Source organism: Mus caroli, unplaced genomic scaffold (genome assembly GCF_978045245.1).
Source record: "Mus caroli unplaced genomic scaffold, Mus_caroli_1 scaffold_8, whole genome shotgun sequence".
Lineage (NCBI taxonomy): Eukaryota > Metazoa > Chordata > Mammalia > Rodentia > Muridae > Mus > Mus caroli.
Window position 1 is genome coordinate 45,009,494 of NW_028227263.1, and position 18,058 is coordinate 45,027,551.

The 18,058-nt window shown below is 52.2% G+C and overlaps 1 protein-coding gene across 5 annotated transcripts in view; it reads right to left on the bottom strand.

The window, feature by feature from the left end:
- Positions 1 to 18,058, bottom strand: part of Arap1 (ArfGAP with RhoGAP domain, ankyrin repeat and PH domain 1) — a 64,871-nt gene that overhangs the window by 18,275 nt on the left and 28,538 nt on the right. For 2 of the 5 annotated variants that reach the window (XM_021168915.3, XM_021168919.3), the window contains exons 4-14: positions 8,868 to 9,046; positions 8,263 to 8,327; positions 7,606 to 7,730; positions 7,338 to 7,487; positions 7,020 to 7,089; positions 6,653 to 6,773; positions 5,540 to 5,742; positions 5,012 to 5,118; positions 3,557 to 3,756; positions 1,902 to 1,987; positions 267 to 449 (exon numbers count right to left, since the gene is read on the bottom strand). In XM_021168915.3, the coding sequence (XP_021024574.1) occupies positions 267 to 449; positions 1,902 to 1,987; positions 3,557 to 3,756; positions 5,012 to 5,118; positions 5,540 to 5,742; positions 6,653 to 6,773; positions 7,020 to 7,089; positions 7,338 to 7,487; positions 7,606 to 7,730; positions 8,263 to 8,327; positions 8,868 to 9,046 (1,489 nt within the window). Of the gene's footprint in view, positions 1 to 266; positions 450 to 1,901; positions 1,988 to 3,556; positions 3,757 to 5,011; positions 5,119 to 5,539; positions 5,743 to 6,652; positions 6,774 to 7,019; positions 7,090 to 7,337; positions 7,488 to 7,605; positions 7,731 to 8,262; positions 8,328 to 8,867; positions 9,047 to 12,196; positions 12,377 to 15,395; positions 15,819 to 18,058 lie in introns of those variants that run through there. The other 3 variants (XM_085841488.1, XM_085841489.1, XM_085841490.1) reach the window with 3 other exon arrangements.

The window sequence follows — 18,058 nt, forward strand, 5'->3', positions numbered from 1 at the left end:
GAAGAATCAGGAGGAGGCAGCCAGATGCTGAAGACATGGCACTGGACCAAGAACTAAGCCTGACTCCTCCCTACATTGTTCCAGCTTTCCTTAGGCAGGCCCTACTGCCCTGTGGGCCTCAATCTCCCCACACGTGCACAGCCCTCTAAGCGGATGGAAGACATGGGTTGAGAGGGAGGAATGGGGCTACAGGAAGAAAGGGATGGTTTTAAGGAATAATGCAGGGACAAGAAGGCTCAAGAATCCCAGAGGCTCTGTGTGCTGACCTTGTCCAGCTCCTCTTGGTTGCCAAAGAGCGGGTGGTAGCGGCGGTACTTGCCCTCTCTGTACTTGGCCTCCAGGTGATACCGCCGGGCACCAGGGCTGCTGCTGGGCTCCAGGGCCTCACTAGGAGGCACATTGGCAGCCCAGAAGTGGTTCCCAGGGCCATTGCCCAGATGTAAGAAGAGCTGTGGGTACGGGCAAGAGGTGAGAGGGGCAGCTGACGATAAAAACTTCTGAGACAGACAGACAGACAGACAGACCACACACCCATTTTCCCCAAGGGGAGGTCAGGAGCAGCTGGGTCTGCTGGTGGCCACCGTACTCTTGTTCAAAGCCTGGGCTCTGAGCCCAGATTGTCTCCGAAAGTCTGATAGGTGAATGTTTGAGGCCTGGTCTCTGGGGCCCTCTCTGTTGTCTCACCCAGCCCCACATCTGGAACTCTGCATTCCTGAGGCTGTCCCAGCGAGGAGTGGTGTCTAACCTTTTAGCCAATAGGCTAGGCAGGCAGAGAGATTTGGGGTCTATCTGTTCCTAACATTCCTCTCTGGATGAGAGAGGGGTGGCAGTTTCTAGAAGATGGGGGATGGGCAGCATTAAGGGTAAGCTCACTTTTCCCGGCTGATGATCAGGCTATCACAGGCACTTCCTGGGCTTCCCACCCACTCACTTAGAGTGCTGGAGTCTCAGCAGAGGACAAAGCAGAGACCTTCCCTGCCACTAGGCACCCAACCAGAGTCGGCTTTGTTTTGCTTTGTTTTGTTTTCCTCCCTGGACCTCAGCCTCAAGGTTCTCAACTGTATCCTGGGTATTCTAATCCTATCTCAGGATTATTCTAAAAGACAATTCATTAACAAAAGCAGTGTTCCCAGCAGTGCTATACTGAACACAGTGTGGACACACGAACTGGATATGCTATGAAGTTCCCAACTTAGCAGCTAAGCTCTGAGTGCCAGGTCCCTTGGTCCGGCCTCCTGCTGCAGGTTTCCCATAACAACAATCACACACAGGTACCGGAGAAGTTTAAAGCATAGGTATAAACAGATGTACATATGTGTGCCTCAAGCCATGCATTATATACGCTGTGCACATGAATTCAGGTGCAGTGAGAGCTCAGAGGCTCTGAGTGGTGTGCACAGTGGCGAACTCCCAGCCCAGCTAGGATATGGGGTGGGAAGGAGCAGGCTGAGTGGTCAATATGCAGGGACTAGGTAACCTCAGGCCCATTACAGCCCAACCCAGGGCTTCAGTCTCCACATCAGGACAACAGCTGAACTATATCAGGGGTCAGCAATTCTCTAAAAGGTCAAATAATAAATAGTTTAGGTTTTATGGAACACATACAATCTGTCAAACCTCTTTTTTTTTACAACCCTTTAAAACTGTAAAAACATTCTCAGTACGCCAGCCAGTTTGCTGACATTGCTAAAAAACAGGCTTTTCCAAAATCCGCACCCACTAGATTATCACAGAGCTCCCTCAGCTCCAAAGTTCTGAGGCCAGTGAGGTGGGGGTGGAGGGGAGCAGCTGAGAGAGGCAACCTCAGACATGGACGATCCAAAGGGCACCCCCACCCCAGGCATGGACGAACCGAAGGGTACCCCCACCCCAGGCATGGACAAACCACAGGTCACTCCCACCTGGATGAGTGCTTCTGTCCACACCTTCCTGTCCATCTTCAAACTCCGCACCTTGGACACTCCTGCACCCAGGCCGCGGTGCTCCCCTGAGGTGAGGCAGATACAGTTACTCTGGTATAGCCCTCCTTGTGAGCACTGGCTCATCCCTCCTGCTCCTCAGGCAGGCCTGGAGCTATCCTGCATCTCCACTTTGGCATGGTCCAGAACCTGTTCACATTGCTCACTACACTCCAGCCACAACAGACCCTCCAGACCATCTTCCCTACCAAGAGACAGCTTTGACGTGCCAATCCCTGCTCCATCCACATCAGCTGTTCCAGTGTAGATATAAATACCTTATCTCTGCCCTGTCATCTTCAACTTCCTGCCTCAACCTCCCTGCCTCCATGGCCATGCCTTCCTGTCATTCAGGTCTCAGCTGACATGTCACCTCCTCAGAGAAAATGTCCCAAACAAACAGCACTTTCCCTTCCCACCTCTCATCATTCCATTTTGATAGGCTCCTGTGTTTTTGTTTTTGCTGTTCCTGTTGCAATGCAACTGAATAAGAATAGGATCCTGACCACCTAAACCTGGCTTTAGGTTTCATCCTCAGAGCCCAGAACAAGCATTTAATAAAGGTCACTGGAATGAAAGGAAAGGCTAAGGTTGGAGACAGAGGATGAAGCTTGCTCAGTCACAGGTCCCAGGAGGGACCCCATGACAAGAGAAGGGAGCTAGAAACACAAGGAACACCCACCACTGCCTGACTGAAGCCCTGGCCCTGCATTCATGCACCCATCTTCCACAGAGAACCGCAGTCGTCCTGTGTTAGCTCTGCAAGTTAACACTTTCCTTATCTGGTAGCTGGTGAAGCTGCCACTTGTCTGCGCACACCTCGTGGCCCCAAGGCCTGCCATCTGCCTTAGAGTCCCACAGGCCTAGGGGTTCTTCTCCAAGCTCAGTGACTCACTCAGATCTGTCCTTTCTCCTGAATTCCCACATCAAATTCCACCTCTCCCCTGCAGCCGTGCAAAACCACCACCTGTGCACTGTCAGCTCTCAGATAATCGAATGCCCAGCCTGCAGTCAGCAGATGGCACATGCTGGGCCCTTAGTGCTTGAGTCAATAGATGACTGCACCTTGGGCCCCATGGTTTTCCATTCCCATGCTCCTCAGCCATGTTATCATGGAGGCTTTCATATGTGACTTTCAGACCACCCTGGAAGGCTCAGTGCTTCCCCTCCCCTTCCTGGATGGGGGTCTCCAATCCCAGCTTCTGCCCATAAACCAGAATCTGGCCCACAGCGCTGAGTATGTCCCTGGGTCCCTTGTCTTATATCCCCTCTGGACAAAACACTGGCTCCTCTCTCAGCATGAAGAGCCCTGGTGGGCCTGGCCTCCTGCATGGTTCTGATGTGACAGGGACATCAGATTCCAACAGCCTGGGCTCTGATCTAAGCTCACTTACTTGCCAGATAGCCCTGAATAAAATGCATTTTCCCTCTTTGTGTGTCCCCATCCCTGTGGAGAGAGTATAACCATGAATTGAGGACTTAAGGTTCTCCCAAGAGAACAGCCAATAATGCTGGCACACCGTTAGATATAAGGGCTGCAGGATCTGCCCAGCAGACTGCCTGCTGCCCAACGGCCAACCTGCTGCACACATACCCACCTGCACAGCGCTTGCAGATGACAATGCAGAGGTTGATGGAGGCCCAGTCAGGCTGGGCGGCCCCACAGTCGGCACAGAACCTGTTGGGGGCTGCGGCCCAGATGCGCTCAGCCACCTCTGAGGTAGATAGGGCCTCTGCGATGGCGCCCTGCATGGCCTCCAGCCACTGTTCCTTCTCTAACTCTGAATCAGCCGAGAAGCTAGGGACACATAAGTAGGAGAACCGGTGGGGAAGGGTTTGGAGGGATTTGAGGGTCGGGAGGAGGTGTCATCCTAAGACTGTTGGGAAACAACAAAGACCAACAAAGGGAGCAAGAAAACTAGAGAGAAAACAGACTGGCAGAGGAGACGACGAGAGACAGGCAGGGACATGCCTGAGAGGCAGAGCAGGCACAGGGCACCCTTAGGACAGTGGGGCACCAGTCAAGGGTATATACAGACAGAAGAGAGAGAGTATAAAGATATGTGCCATCTCCACCCTCAACCTCCTTACTCCATCCCAGAAAGAAGTCCATTAGCGAGCGCCCCATGTAGCAGCACATGCCTTTAACAGCACTCAGAGGCAGAGGCAGAAAGACTCTTCAAGTGGGAAGCTCCATCTAGACAGCAAATGCAGAATTGTCTTCCTTCCTACAAAACTCCCCTGGCTCTTTGTCTGTTGCTGTCACCACCAACTGCAAGTCACATGGGAGTGTCCAAGAGAAGAGGTAACGGCCATGAGTAAGAGAGGGGCTGAAGATGGCCTCCACCAGGACAGCCAGGAGAGGAACTCGAAAGCTACCAGGGCCTCAGATAAGCAACAAGCACGCGCACCCTGCTGCAGTAAGCCCGTGGGCCCAAGCGGTGGAGGCCCTTTCTGCTGAACCTCTATCAGCCTCCTTCAAGTTGGTGACAATGACAGTAATCAGGAAGCACAGTGGCTTCTGCAGCTGACAGAAAGGGAAACCCCAAAGTGGCTGGCTGCAGCTTTTGTGGTCACTAAGGACTATGGCAAAGAACTATAGCGCCAATGTCATAGGATATTTCGAATGGGAGGATGAACAAACACCCACTTAGCTCTTGAGATCAAAGGTCACTACCCTGATATAAGTATGGATAGAGTAGAGGCCCTGAGACTGGCAACCAGAGTACTGAGACAGAGACCGGAGGGCCTGAATGGTGACAGACACAGAGAGGAAACAGACAAGGCAGAGTGCAAAGGAGGTAAACTGTGGCAAGCCACATGAGGCAGAGAAGGGCCATGGGGAGATGTTCAAGGGACAACAGGCCCACGTGCTTTGAGCACAAGCAAGTTCTGCTGGAGAACCCACAAAGAGAACAGAGCTGGCCAGAACAGACGGAGAGGGATGAAGACGTCTGGCAGACTAAGGCAGGTGGGTGAGCAATGGAAGGGAGAGAAAAAAAAATACCAAGAAGATTGATTGCCCATGAGCTGAAGGTGGAGCAGGGGCTCACCTGAAGATGCGGTAGGGGGTAGTGAGGTCAAAGCTGCGCCGATCCACTTCCTTGACATTGCCCACATTCATGTCGATGAGGGTGATACCAATGCCCAGATGGAATTCCTGATGGGTGGGTGGGAAGGGAGGAAGGCAAGGCTGACAACAGGGCTTCAGGTGCAGGACAAGGGTTAGGGAAAGTCGTCCCTAGGGAGTGGAAAGAGCCTAGGAAGGAGGAAGGGCAGGAATCTGAGCCAGGACAGCAGTCTGGACTAGAGCAACCGGGATGACAGTAGGGGAGGCACAGGAGTGAGTGAAATAGGACAGGAGGGTGCTGTTCAGGGACAGGATGGAGATGAGGCACAGGCAGGCAGGAGGGAAGAGGGGAGATGCTGTCCCAGTGCAGAAAAGGCTGGAAGGGAAAGTACTGGGCTTAGATCCTAGGCAGGACCAGGGAGAGACCAGGTGGACAGGAGCAGGGCAGGTAAGGGGACAGGGATGAGTACGGGACAGGGAGACCTCAGTGGCCTGGTAGAGCCCTTCATACCTCCATATTCTTATAGAGCTGTACTTTGTCCCCAGTCACAGCCACGTAAAGCTTATTCTTGAAGCCTCGTAGCTCCAGGCTGCCAGCACGGTCAGGCTGCTCGGAGCCTCGGACTCCCAACACAGAAGCACTAGAGAGCCGAAAACGGGCTCGATGCTCAACTACTGCCTGCTGCAGGGCCTGCATCCACTCGTTCCGCTCCACTGCAAAAGGGTGAAGGTAACACATGAACTCAGCCCCTGGCGCCCCCTGGCTCTAGGGGGCTCAGAAGTCACCTCTGCTAGGAATCCTACTGGTGTGGTCTGTCCCATCGCTAGACTTCTCTGTCTTGGACAACCTAGGCTACAATGCCACAACGCTTACAATGCCACCTAGTGTGGCCTACACTGGGCAAGTCACCCCAACTGTTGGAAACTGTATCCCTTGTGCACACTGATGTGTGCCTCTGTGGCACTGTGGAGAATCTGGAAAGGAGCACTGGCTATGGTCAATGGTCACTATCTCCTTCCTTCTCCTCCCAGACCCACACAGGGACGATGCCTCCTTGGGACACCGTTCCCTTCCTACTCTTCACAACGTGGTCCAACTTCCAGGCCCTTCTCCCCTACTCTCTTTCTCTCTCTCTCTCTCTCTCTCTCTCTCTCTCTCTCTCTCTCTCTCTCTCACACACACACACACACACACACACACTTATACACACTTACACACTCACACATACTTTCACACACATACACTTACACACACTCATACACTCACACACTTAAACACATTCATACTCACACACTCACATACACTTACACACTCATACACTCACTCATATACTCACACTCATACACACACACACACACACATATTCATACTCGCACACATACATTTACATACTCATACACTCACACACTCATACACTCATACTTATACACTCATACACACTTACACATACATACATTTACACACACATTCACATACACTCACACACTCACACACACTTACACAATTCATACTCACACACTCACATACACTTACACACACATACACTCACACTCATATACTCATTCATACACTCACACTTACACACTCATACACACACAAACATATACACTCCTGAACTCCCACCATCACTCTCTGCCCGGAAGGCGAAGGTCCGATTGTTTGTGATCACTTCAAACTTCTGGTCTCCAATAGGAGCTACTCGGCAGATGCAGGCCACAGGAACAAAGCGCTTAGAGTAGGCATCCTGGGGAGAGAAGAACTGCATTTCAGAGTGGGCACCCTAGAGCCTCTTGCCAGCTCGCTGAAATGATGACTGCAGGCCTGTCTTCTGCAGGTGGACTTTGTGCTGGCTCTGATCACTACCTTCACCAGCCCACAGACCAGGATCCCCACTGAAGATCAGTTAGGGACTCTGCCTAAAGCAATGTTGGGGTTCAGCCTAGGCCTGGGTAGGAGCAAGGGTCAAGTGAGGGACTGATGGAGCCCTCACCTTGTTACTGTCAAAGTATCGCAGGTAATCAGCATCCAGTCTCACCCATCGCTTCTGATAGATATAAGACCTAAACAGGCAGAGGCAGGGCTCAGCAAAGACTGGGAACGAGGTGGGAGAGGTCCCACCATCATACCCAGTCCCCCTTTCCTATCACAGTTAAGATCATCCAGTGGTTACCAATGGTTACAGTGTGTGGGGAGGGAAAATTGATCAAACAATCTTGGACCCTTTGATTTTTGGATCCATGACACCAGTATCCTGGAGTATGGCTTGTCCCCCTGCAGACATTAGAAGGACCTGGCAGACTTCACTCACCCCTGTGGTGGGTTCTTGTCCAGCCAGCCAGCCTTGATGACAGGTGTGATGGGGGTGGGACCCCCAGGCAACTCATCCATGGGGTGCAGTGGGAGATCAGGGATCAGGCTGCGTAAGGGTGGATTCAGGCCACTTGTTGGCCACCCACCACTAGAACAAGAGAAGGGAAGGCAGGCAGGGAGGGAAGCTGAGGGTTTGCTCAGGCTGGGACTGGGGTAGAGTGGTGGGCTAGGTTGGGCTTTAGGCAGCTGAATGGGGTAATACTCACTTGGGGATACCCTCATAGGCATGGTCATCTTCATCTTCCGCATCATCCCCAGACAGCTCCTCCCCCTCGCTCAGCAGACTAGCCACACGAACGGCCCGTGGGACTCGGCTTGGCAGGGGCTCCTCCTGCCCGCCCCCCACAAGGATCACCCAGTGTCACATTTCTCCCTCAAATCCCAGACCACACCCCCAGCCGCCACACCCACCCCTCTACTCCACACCCACAACTCAGCACTTTTACTTCTGTTTGTGCACCCCTCCCCCAGCAGCTGAGACCACACAGGGACCAGGGTGACAGGGTCAGGAGAACTGTTGGCAAACATGGATCTAGGGCAAGGAGAAAGATAGAAAGGCAGGAAAGCAGAGAAAGACTCAGAGCTAGAGCGACACATTCAAGAGAGAAGGTGACCTGGGGACAGAGAAAGTGAAGCCACTCCAAGACTCACACAGCAACAGACTACATACACTCAAGCCCGGAATAGAAGCCATAGACCAGAGAGCTGCAGACCCCAGGGTGACTCCTATAAGGGCAGACAGTAAAGCAGGCTTAGCACCCACTCTGCTAGGGGAGGAGATCCTGGGGTCTCTAAGGCCAATGAGCAGCCCTCCCTCCACAGCACAGGCAACCAATGCAACCCCAAGCATTTGCCCTGCCTACCTTGGTCATCACGCTGGCTGGGGCCCCTGGCCCCTCCTCCGGGACATCATCATAGTCAGAGTCGTCTGGTAAAAGAGAGGGGGTGGCTCAGAAGCTAGGAGCTTGACCTCCTCTAAGGGGCTAGGGCTTGGCTTCACAAAGGCCACTCCCCAGGCTAGAATAAACTCCCCACTGCATACATGCGCGCGTGCACGAGCACACACACACACACACACACACACCCAGGCTCGAGTTTGAAAAGAAAGGCACAGGAGACAGGAAGTACTATTTATATTGAAGGAAAGGAAGGGCCAAGGCTGACCAAGCAGCAGCCTGGGAGTCGGGGTGGGGGCTGTCCAAACGAGGCACACAAGGTAACGAGAATCAAGATGGAGTGGTGGGCCCCAAGGGTTACTCAGCCCAAGAACTTCAATACCTCAAGGATTGGCCACGCTCACACTTGGCAAGCAGGAGACAGAGGAGAGAGAAAGGACGTGCTCTTTGAGAAGGCTTATGACACCCAGGGGACTGCTGGCCACCAGGAGAGAGGAAGTAAGCCCCGTGACCTGCTCTCCATGGCTGATCTCAGGAGACCACCCAGAGCCCAGTTCCCCAGTAGCACTCACCAAACTCAGGGAGCAGGCGAGGAGGCTTGGGAGGGATCACAGGAGGACAGGGAGGAGGAGATGGAGGCTGCAGGGGCCCCTGGGGAAAGGCAGGCAGGAGGGTGGACGGAGTCTCTGCAGGCTCTGGTTGGGACCGGGGTGACACTGATGGCAGTAGTAACTCCTCCTTAGCAAGAAGGCTGAGAACAGAACCAGAGCTGGGTGTCAGTAGGCACCAGCCAGGGTTCTGACCCACTGAGGCCCTGCTCACTAGGCAAGCATTATCCCAACCCAGACACCAGCCTGCCTCACACAGCCCTCACCATTCTCAGGCCAGCACCTCTTGGGCCCATATGTATGTGCTGGTCGCCCAGTCTTAGTGCTTCTGCTTCTAGCAATGCACCCATGGAACCTCCATGCTGACACAGAGAAAAGATCCGAATGGAGCAAGAGGGAGGTAAGTCTTGACATATACCATGGAGGATACAGGGCATTTGCTGGCAGACAGGATGGGATTGAAACAGGCACCAAAGCCAGCGCTGAAGTCACAAACCAGAACCCCAGAAACTGGTTCCTAAAGCCCAGATTATAGTCTCTGGGACAAGGACCTCTCCTCTTTTTTCTGTCCATATTCAGAAATGGTGACTTCATTCCCCCAAGCTCTCTTTACACACACCCACACACACCTTTATTCATCTATGATGTCAGTCTTCCGGGGCTGCTTCAGGTACCTACCCAGCTCTTCCCAACTCCCACCCCACCCCCATAGTTTTCCTACTGTCCTACTCTGGTGATGAAAGTCTCCTAAAGGGCTTTGTTAGCCAGGACACAGGTTTGAGCCCCACCTTGGTATCTTCACTTCTGTGTGCCCTGGACTAAATAAATGCCTAGCCTCTCCAGGCCTGGGTCTCCTCTTCTGTAGAGTAGGATCTGCTTTCACGGACAGAAAAAGAGTAGGTCACATACCAACACACAGGATCCTCAGCACCCAGCAGTTAGAATGGCGGCTGAGTCCTGGTGGCCTGGCCCCACCAGCTATCTCTGTCCACATCTGCCAAGGGCTAAGGAGGGGCATCAGAGTGAGCAGCTTCCTCCTCTTTGGTCACTTTCGGGTTGGTCTGTTCCCCAGTGTTCCCAGCAGTGGGTAGTAGCATGTGACTGCCAGAAACGCAAGGAGGCCTGGGAGGATATGACTGGGTCACTCTTGAATCTACCAGTTCCCCTCTCCCTGTTCCTTGTAGAAGCATCCCTGTCTCTACACCACATCTCTCCAGCTAAACCTTTCTGTTTCCCTAAACCCTGCTGCTCTCCCCTGTATGTGAAAGGTCTTCCAAATAATACTCTTCCAAGTACGTCTCTCCTGCCCAGGCTCCATCAGCATCTAAGCTAACAGAGCTGAGAGCTCTACTACCTCGTGCTTCTTAGAATGTGTCTGTTTCCAAATAGCTTGTACTGCGGCCATGCAGACAGGGAGGGAACTTCCCTGCGGAGTCGCGACCTGCACAAGGTGCTACAGCAGCCTGCATGACAACTGCAGGAGAAACCGCCAGCAAACTCTGTAGTGACCAGCAACTGAGAACACACACACTTGCAGGGCCACTAGAAGGCTCACTGGTCCTTTGGAATAGAAGTTACTAAGCTAGGCTGGCTCCCAGGGGGTCACCTGCTTACTCTGACCCTCAGCCTCTCACCTCTGAGCTGTCACCCAAGTTGTCAAAAGGAATGGCTGCTAGACAGCTGTGTGGATGGTGACAGCTGGGATGGTTGTCATGACCCATCTCTACCCTGGGAGAAAGCTGCTCTCTATACCCTGCCTACCTTCTCTGGGAACTGATTCTAAGGGGCGGTGGTACAGAGAGTATAACAATCTTTTGTGAGCACAACACCAGGCTGTCTCCCTGAGCCTCTTTGCAGGGGGGAAAGAAAGCATTTGACTCTCGATCCCCACTGCCAAGTGTTGAGCTTGGCTGAATGGGCAACAAGAGCATGCTAGACAGATGGATGGTGGTCAGACTCACAACAAGCTGAGCATCCTGGTTGCCAGAGAAACAATTGAATGATTCAATGGCGACCAAGCACCTGAATGCAGACTTGCCCAACAGCCTGCCTGGTCCCAGATACCCGATGTCCTTAGCCTTCCGGATGAGTACATCAATCCACCACACTGTTGCTTTCGGGAGACCAGGAAGAAGGGGCTGCAGAGGCGGCCATGCTCGGGAGTCAGCTGAGAGCAGACCGTGGCCTATGGGGAAGTGTGGATTCCCACTCTCCAGGTCAAACAACTGGGCCTGGCTTCCTACTGTCAGTCTCCTCCTCAATGTCCTGAGGGGTGGAGCCTGGCAACTGGGTGCCACTTGTTCCTTGTCCTCAGGGGTCAGGCAAGCGCCAATCCTCCTCACCATGTCTACCTCCACCATGGTCCTGACAGTCCACAGACTGCCCTGAGGCTTGTTAGCTGTGGGTGCCCTCTGTGTCATCTGCCCGAGGAGGGAAGACAACAGAGCCTCTCATAAATAACCCTTGTGGCAAGAAGCCTCTATGACAGCCAGACCGCCTAGCACATGGCATAGGGTATTGCTGAGTCAGGGCCAGGAAAGGAGAAGTGAGGTCAGAAAGGCACAGCCTATGGGAAATCCCCACGGGAAAGGGTAGTATCCCCTACCGAGAACTGAGCCCAAGGGAACACCCCAGGAGGGGGAACAGCCCCTGGGTATCTGCCCTTAATAAACAATCCCAGCTCTGAATACTGGCGAATCATCCCTGTGCTCACCCTGTTCCGTCTCCTTTGATTTCTACCCGCTCCCAACCTGGGGAGCACCCCCAGTACTTCAAAATGTAGCCCCATGGGCCATGGAGAGGCAAAGAAAGCCTCTCCTCCTGCTTACCTCCAGCTCTGCTGCTGTCTTTCAGGCCCTTCTCTAGCCAACAGACATGTGGGTCATCTATTCTAATTATTATGACCGGGCACCAGGGACAGGGGGTGACCCACCTTAGCCTAGACCCTTACTTAGCCCAAGAAGTCTGACCTTACAGATGAGAAGAAATCCCCCAGGACCTTGTACCCAGGGCTGGGAGACATATGAGGACCCCAGGTCTAAATGGGTAATATTAGAGTGACCCTGTCACTAACGGTGTGTACCAGAAACTTAAAGTTCGGCCAGTGACCATTACAGGGTAACGGGTGCAAACAGCTTGTCCAGACAAAGTGACATGTGGCTGCTCCAGTTTGGAGGCAAGCAGATCTGGGTTTGAGCCCCAGAGCTCAGTCAGCACCCCTGAGCCTGTTTGCCTTCTGACTAACCGGCAGGTTCACTCACACTGCTCTCACGTGTGATTGCACGGTTTCTTACCTGGGCTATAGCCAAGGGCACCACAGCCTCAGAGGCAAGGCCTCAAGCGGCATTACCGCCTTCTCCTTCTCCAAATGCCTGGGCTCCCTCTCAGTACTTCTGTCTGTATCCACCTCCAGCCAGAGAAGCCGAGGCTCACTTCGAGGGTAGGAAGACTGCAGAGAGGGGCAGCCTACATGTGAAGCTGACTCTGGACTGACTCCCCACCCCCTATCCAGTCACTTTGGAGCACTCTACAAAAAGCTAATCTGAAGCCAGGTGTGGTGGCGCACACCTTTAATCCCAACACTTGGGAGGCAGAGGCAGGCGGATCTCTGTGAGTTTGAGGCCATCCTGATCTACAGTATGAGTTCCAGGACAGCCAGATAGACAGAGAAACCCTGTCTGGAAAAACCAAACCAGGGGTGGGGGGTATAGGGGACTTTCGGGATAGCATTTGAAATATAAATGAAGAAAATATGTAATAATAATAAAAAAATAAATGTAAAAAAAGAAAGAAAGAAAGAAAGAAAGAAAGAAAGAAAGAAAGGAAGAAAGACAGACCAAACCAACCAACCAAAAAGCTAATCTGCAGTCCATAAATATTTTGCATGTTTGTACATGTCTGTGTATAGGTATGTGCACATGAGTGCAAAGGCCAGAGGATCCCCTGGAGCTGGCGTTCCAGGTGGTTGTGAACTACCCAGCCTGGGTACTGAGAACCGAATTCAGGTGCTCTACAGGAGCAGTATGAATTCTTTTTTTTTTTTTTTTTTTTTTTTTTTTTGGTTTTTTGGTTTTTTTGAGACAAGGTTTCTCTGTATAGCCCTGGCTGTCCTGAAACTCACTTTGTAGACCAGGCTAGCCTCGAACTCAGAAATCCTCCTGCCTCTGCCTCCCAAGTGCTGGGTGTGCACCACCACATCTGGCAGCAGTATGAATTCTTAACTTCTGGGCCATCTCTACAGTACCAAGCTGCAGTCTAGAAGCATATCCTTCAAAGCCTTTGCATAAAGCATTCCTTTCATCTCGGACACCTGTACCTGTCTGGCCAAGTTTGTGCTCTTCCTTAAGACATATATCCCACATCCTCCACCTCTGCTGTGGCCTTCCCCCCATGCCTCAGGCTTCTTAGGGGCTTCCTTGGGGCTCCCCCACCCTCCATACTACTTCTCTATCTTTAAGATTTATGTGGGCCAGGAGTGGTGGCGCACGCCTTTAATCCCAGCACTCGGGAGGCAGAGGCAGGAGGATTTCTGAGTTTGAGGCCAGCCTGGTCTACAAAGTGAGTTCCAAGACAGCCAGAGCTATACAGAGAAACCCTATCTTGAAAAACCAAAAAAAAAAAAAAAAAAAAGATTTATTTATGTAAGCGTATGCGTAAGTATGTATGTAAGTGTACCACCTGCATGCAGGTGCCCACAGATGTCAGAAGAGGTATCAGACCCCCTGGAACTGAAGTTACAAGTGGTTGTGAGCCACTATGTAGGCTCTAGGAATTGAACCCAGGTCCTCTGGAAGAGCAGCCAGTGCTCCTAACAACTGAGCCACCTCTCCAGACTACCTCCGTATTTCTTACCATTCTGCATGCTACATCCTTAAATGTTTGGTTTGCTGCAATGACCTCAGAGGACAAAGGACCCAGACTACATTTTACCCCAGGGTCAGAACCTTTCCCCTAAAACATTTCACGGACCTTGGAGGGATCCAGGCCAATCCCTCTAGGCTCTCACCAGCACAGCTGCAAGAAGAGGTCTGGCCCAGTGATCTGGGGACTGTGGCCTTTCCTGATGCCCCTTCCAGTGGTAAACTTTCCCAGCTGCCCTCCCAGCTGCCCACTTCCTCCTCAACAGCTGGATCCTGCACTCCTTGCTTCCTCCAAGTCACTTCTGTCCTTCCTCCTCCACCACAGGCTGCTGCTGCACACCCTGGCTCTGTCCTACTCCCTTCTGCCCAGGTCACTGTGCGCAAAGCTCTTGTCAGGCCTCCTTTGCAGGAATGGAGGTCTGCAGCCTGCATGTCACTTAACACAAAGGGGCTGCTGCCAGTATGCTCTGTGCAGCCACCCTACCAGCATCCTGCTCTAGAAAGCTTGCAGCCAATCCACCCTTTAACAGCAACCACTTAAGAGTTCAGCATACAACCAAGGCCCTACAGCCCTGGGCACTTCTTCCTGGGTCAGGGGCTCCTCTTCCTAAGCACTACTGTGAGCCAGGCTTCTGCTGGAAACTTTTCAGAAAATGACCCCAAACCATCAATTCCTTTTTGCTTAAAACTCACTTCTCCCTCCAGGAAATCCACCCAGACGTGGATTTTACCCTCCTTTAGTTAACACAGCCTGCTGGGCACCCCATACCACTCCACAGTCTGAGCCCCCCAGATCAGTCCTGCCGTGGTGGGCAAGAGGCAGCTAGTATCTGCTCTGTGCACCTCCTGGGTCTGACACTACTGTCTCCATGAGGACAAGAACAGGTCAGCCCTTGGTGAGCTTTCGGACCGTTCCAGGACCCCTCCCCCACCACTTCTGGTGACCAGTCCAAAGTAGAGGCCATAATGTGTCCCCAGTGACCCAAGGGGTACTGGGTTCATTAGGGATTCCCGGTAACTGAAATGGGGGGAGGGCAACCTCACACTCGACATGCACCCACCCTGGCCACCAGAGGAGGAACCATACAAATGAAATGCCAACCCTCTTCAGGGAGGTCCCTCTCACCTTGGGCTGAGGATAAGGGGTTTAGACACACAGCAATCTTAAACTTGACAGTGCCACAAGCTAACCTAAATCTCCCCCAAGGGAATTGCTTGATGGCGCAGGGAACTGGGAATGAATGCCAGAAGGGAACAGGTAAGCGCACAAGAGGTCCAAGGAGCAGAGACACTCCTACACGCGTGGGCGCACACACACACACACACCAGTCAGTGGGGCAGAATCTGACAAAGGACCAGAAAACAGGTATTAAGATTAGTGGATTAGAAGAGGTTGATGTGGATAAACAGAGAGAAGGAAGGAGAAGGGGGCAGTGTTAGAAAAGAGCAGACAACAAAGCAAAGCAAAACAAAACCACAGGAGAAGCTGAGAAAGGGTCCTGGAACTGTCTGAGCAAACCAAGGGAAATCACAGCACCCTGGAAAAGCAGCTCAGAAAGTGACAAAGAGAGACTCTCTTCTTCCCAGCCCTCCCACCTGCCCAACCCCGTAGCCAGAGCTGCTCCTCACTCACCCTCAGAGGCCTGCTGAATCCTGTCCTGGGCCTAAGAACTCCAAAGGCTCCAGCCAGGTAGACCAGTGTGTGCCAAGGTGTCCTGTGTCTGCCCCTAGAAGCCTGTGTGGGCTCTGGCTGCTCTTGTGGCCAGAACCCCTATTGTCGTCTGTGTCTGAATCCTGTTCCCTTGTATATGTGAGCCCCAGGTATGTCTATGCACACCTATGGGTAGTGTCTCTGAATGTGTGTAAATGTGTAGGTATCTGAATATAATCATAAATATGTCAGGGAGGGGAGGGAGGGAGAGAGAGAGATTGTGTGAATGTGTGTGTGAGTGTGTGTGTATATGTGTGTATCCAGCTCTGGTCTTTGCTTCCTGCTCTCCGCCTCTCTTACCCCTTCCCCGCCCCACTTCTGCCTAGGCCAACACACTTCCTGAAAACACTGTGAGAGAGAGAGAAAGAGAAACGTCACCCATAATCCCCTGGGACAGATACTTCCTCCCCGCCCCTCAGGCCACGCCAGCACCGTGCAAACTAAAATGGGGCAATTAGCTCCGTCAGCTGGTCCCCTGAGGCCTCACAGGGTATGTATCCAGGAAGCCCTGATTCTAGCTAGCCCTTATGGTGCATTTCCCGTCCCAACCTGCTGAAGGAGGCCCAAAGAAGCTGCAAAATAGGCTCCCTGAAGGGAAGAGTTTCTGCCCCAGCAACAGGTGATCAGGCTTCAGAAAGACCAAGGATTGGCTGAGCGGCAAGGCATTCTGGGGCAGAGAAGAGAAACCTTGCAAGGTGTGACTCTAGCCAGTGTCTGGCCACTCTGGGCAAATACTTCCTTTTCCTCAAATACCTGTAGGTATCCAAGTACCAGAGGAGGAAGCTGAGACCCACAGAGAGTTGGAGGGGGCTGTGTGGAGTGATTCTAGGACCCTTGGTCAGAAATGTTTCCTCTGTGATCCAAAGAAGCAAGTCCTGAGGATTTTGTCTCTGACACCTGAAGCCGAGTGAACAGGGTCAGGAGGCAGGATCTGGTTTCCCCTCTTGAGTGGAGTGGCTTTGGGCAAGTTTCCCCTCAGCCTGTTCATGGCCATGGGCTGAAATAACAATGTGACAGATGTAGAGGTGAAGTGGGGTCTTCAGGCTGCGTGCCAGCCTGCTTCTAAAAGCCCCCAATCTGACCAGGCGGGAAGGAGGGAACCCCATCTTTCCTTGTTTTCTGGTTTGCTTACAGCTTTTCTGTGGCCTAGAATCCTATCAGCTTCTTGCTTCCCACCATCTCCGCTGAAGGCACTCCCACCCCATAGGTGGGATGACACGAATTAAGGAGTTGGATGATGAGCTCGGGGTCCCTTAGCTCAATGCCCAGGGTGAGCTGCTCACATCATCTGCAGACGGCCAAGCTCAGCACCCCAGTGTGAGAGCTCCTGGCATCAGGGGCCTTTCGTCTCCATGACATGTATATAAAGGGCTATTAGGTACTGCTCGCCAGGTGTTGGGGATCCAATCGTAAAGGAAACTGATGAAGATCCCACAGCCCTAGGAGAGCTGACATTCTAACGGCTCTTGGCAGCATATGCACACACATATGTGCACAATGACTCACACTTTGACAGTACACAAACAATAAATGTGCCAATTCATTTACCCAAACAGCATCTGCACACTATTAACAACACAGCCTAGCACTGCAATCCCCATAGCAGCAATAAGTCACAGGCCCATGTATATGTCTGCTCAGCCCGAATGAGCCACACAGACAGGCCTGTCACCACTGAAATTGTACAGATCCCTGTATCTACTGGGATCCAGCATGGCCACCTGCAGAACCAGCACAAATATGCAAATACACAGACATGCTACCACCCAGACAGCTGGCCATATGTGCATATGTATACCTATACATGTGTACAGACATGTGGACAATCAAAACACCCACTCACATAAAATAAAAATTAAAACAACAACAACTAGGGGCTGGAAAGATGGCTCAGCGGTTAAGAGCACTGACTGCTCTTCCAGTGGTCCTGAGTTCAATTCCCAGAAACCACATGGTGGCTCACAACCATCTCTGCAATGTGATCTGACACCTTCTTCTGGTGTGTCTAAAGACAGTGACAGTGTACTCATATACATTAACTAAATACTATTAAAAGAAAAAAAAAAAAGCTAAAGCCCTGTATATCCACAAGCTGAAGACTGCAGATGACTCTTTTTTTTTTTTTTTTTTTTTTTTTTGGTTTTTCGAGACAGGGTTTCTCTGTGTAGCCCTGGCTGTCCTGGCACTCACTTTGTAGACCAGGCTGGCCTCGAACTCAGAAATCCGCCTGCCTCTGCCTCCTGAGTGCTGGGATTAAAGGCGTGCGCCACCACGCCCGGCTTGCAGATGACTCTTGATGTGTCATCCCCAAGAAAAAGATGTCAGGCCTGGCACCATTTTGCCCTAAGGTGATCAAAGATGCACCCTATGCCTCCACGTCCACTGAGTCAACAAACTGCAGATCCAAATGTATGCGGCAAACCCACATGTGTCGTGAATACATGGAGAGCTTTTCCTTGTCCCTGTTCCCTAACAATCTAGTATGGTAGTTATCTACAGAGCGTTTACAGCGCATCTGGCATTGTAAGTAACGTCCAGATGATCTGTAGTGCAAGCGAAGGGGCTGGAAACACAGAGCAGTGGTA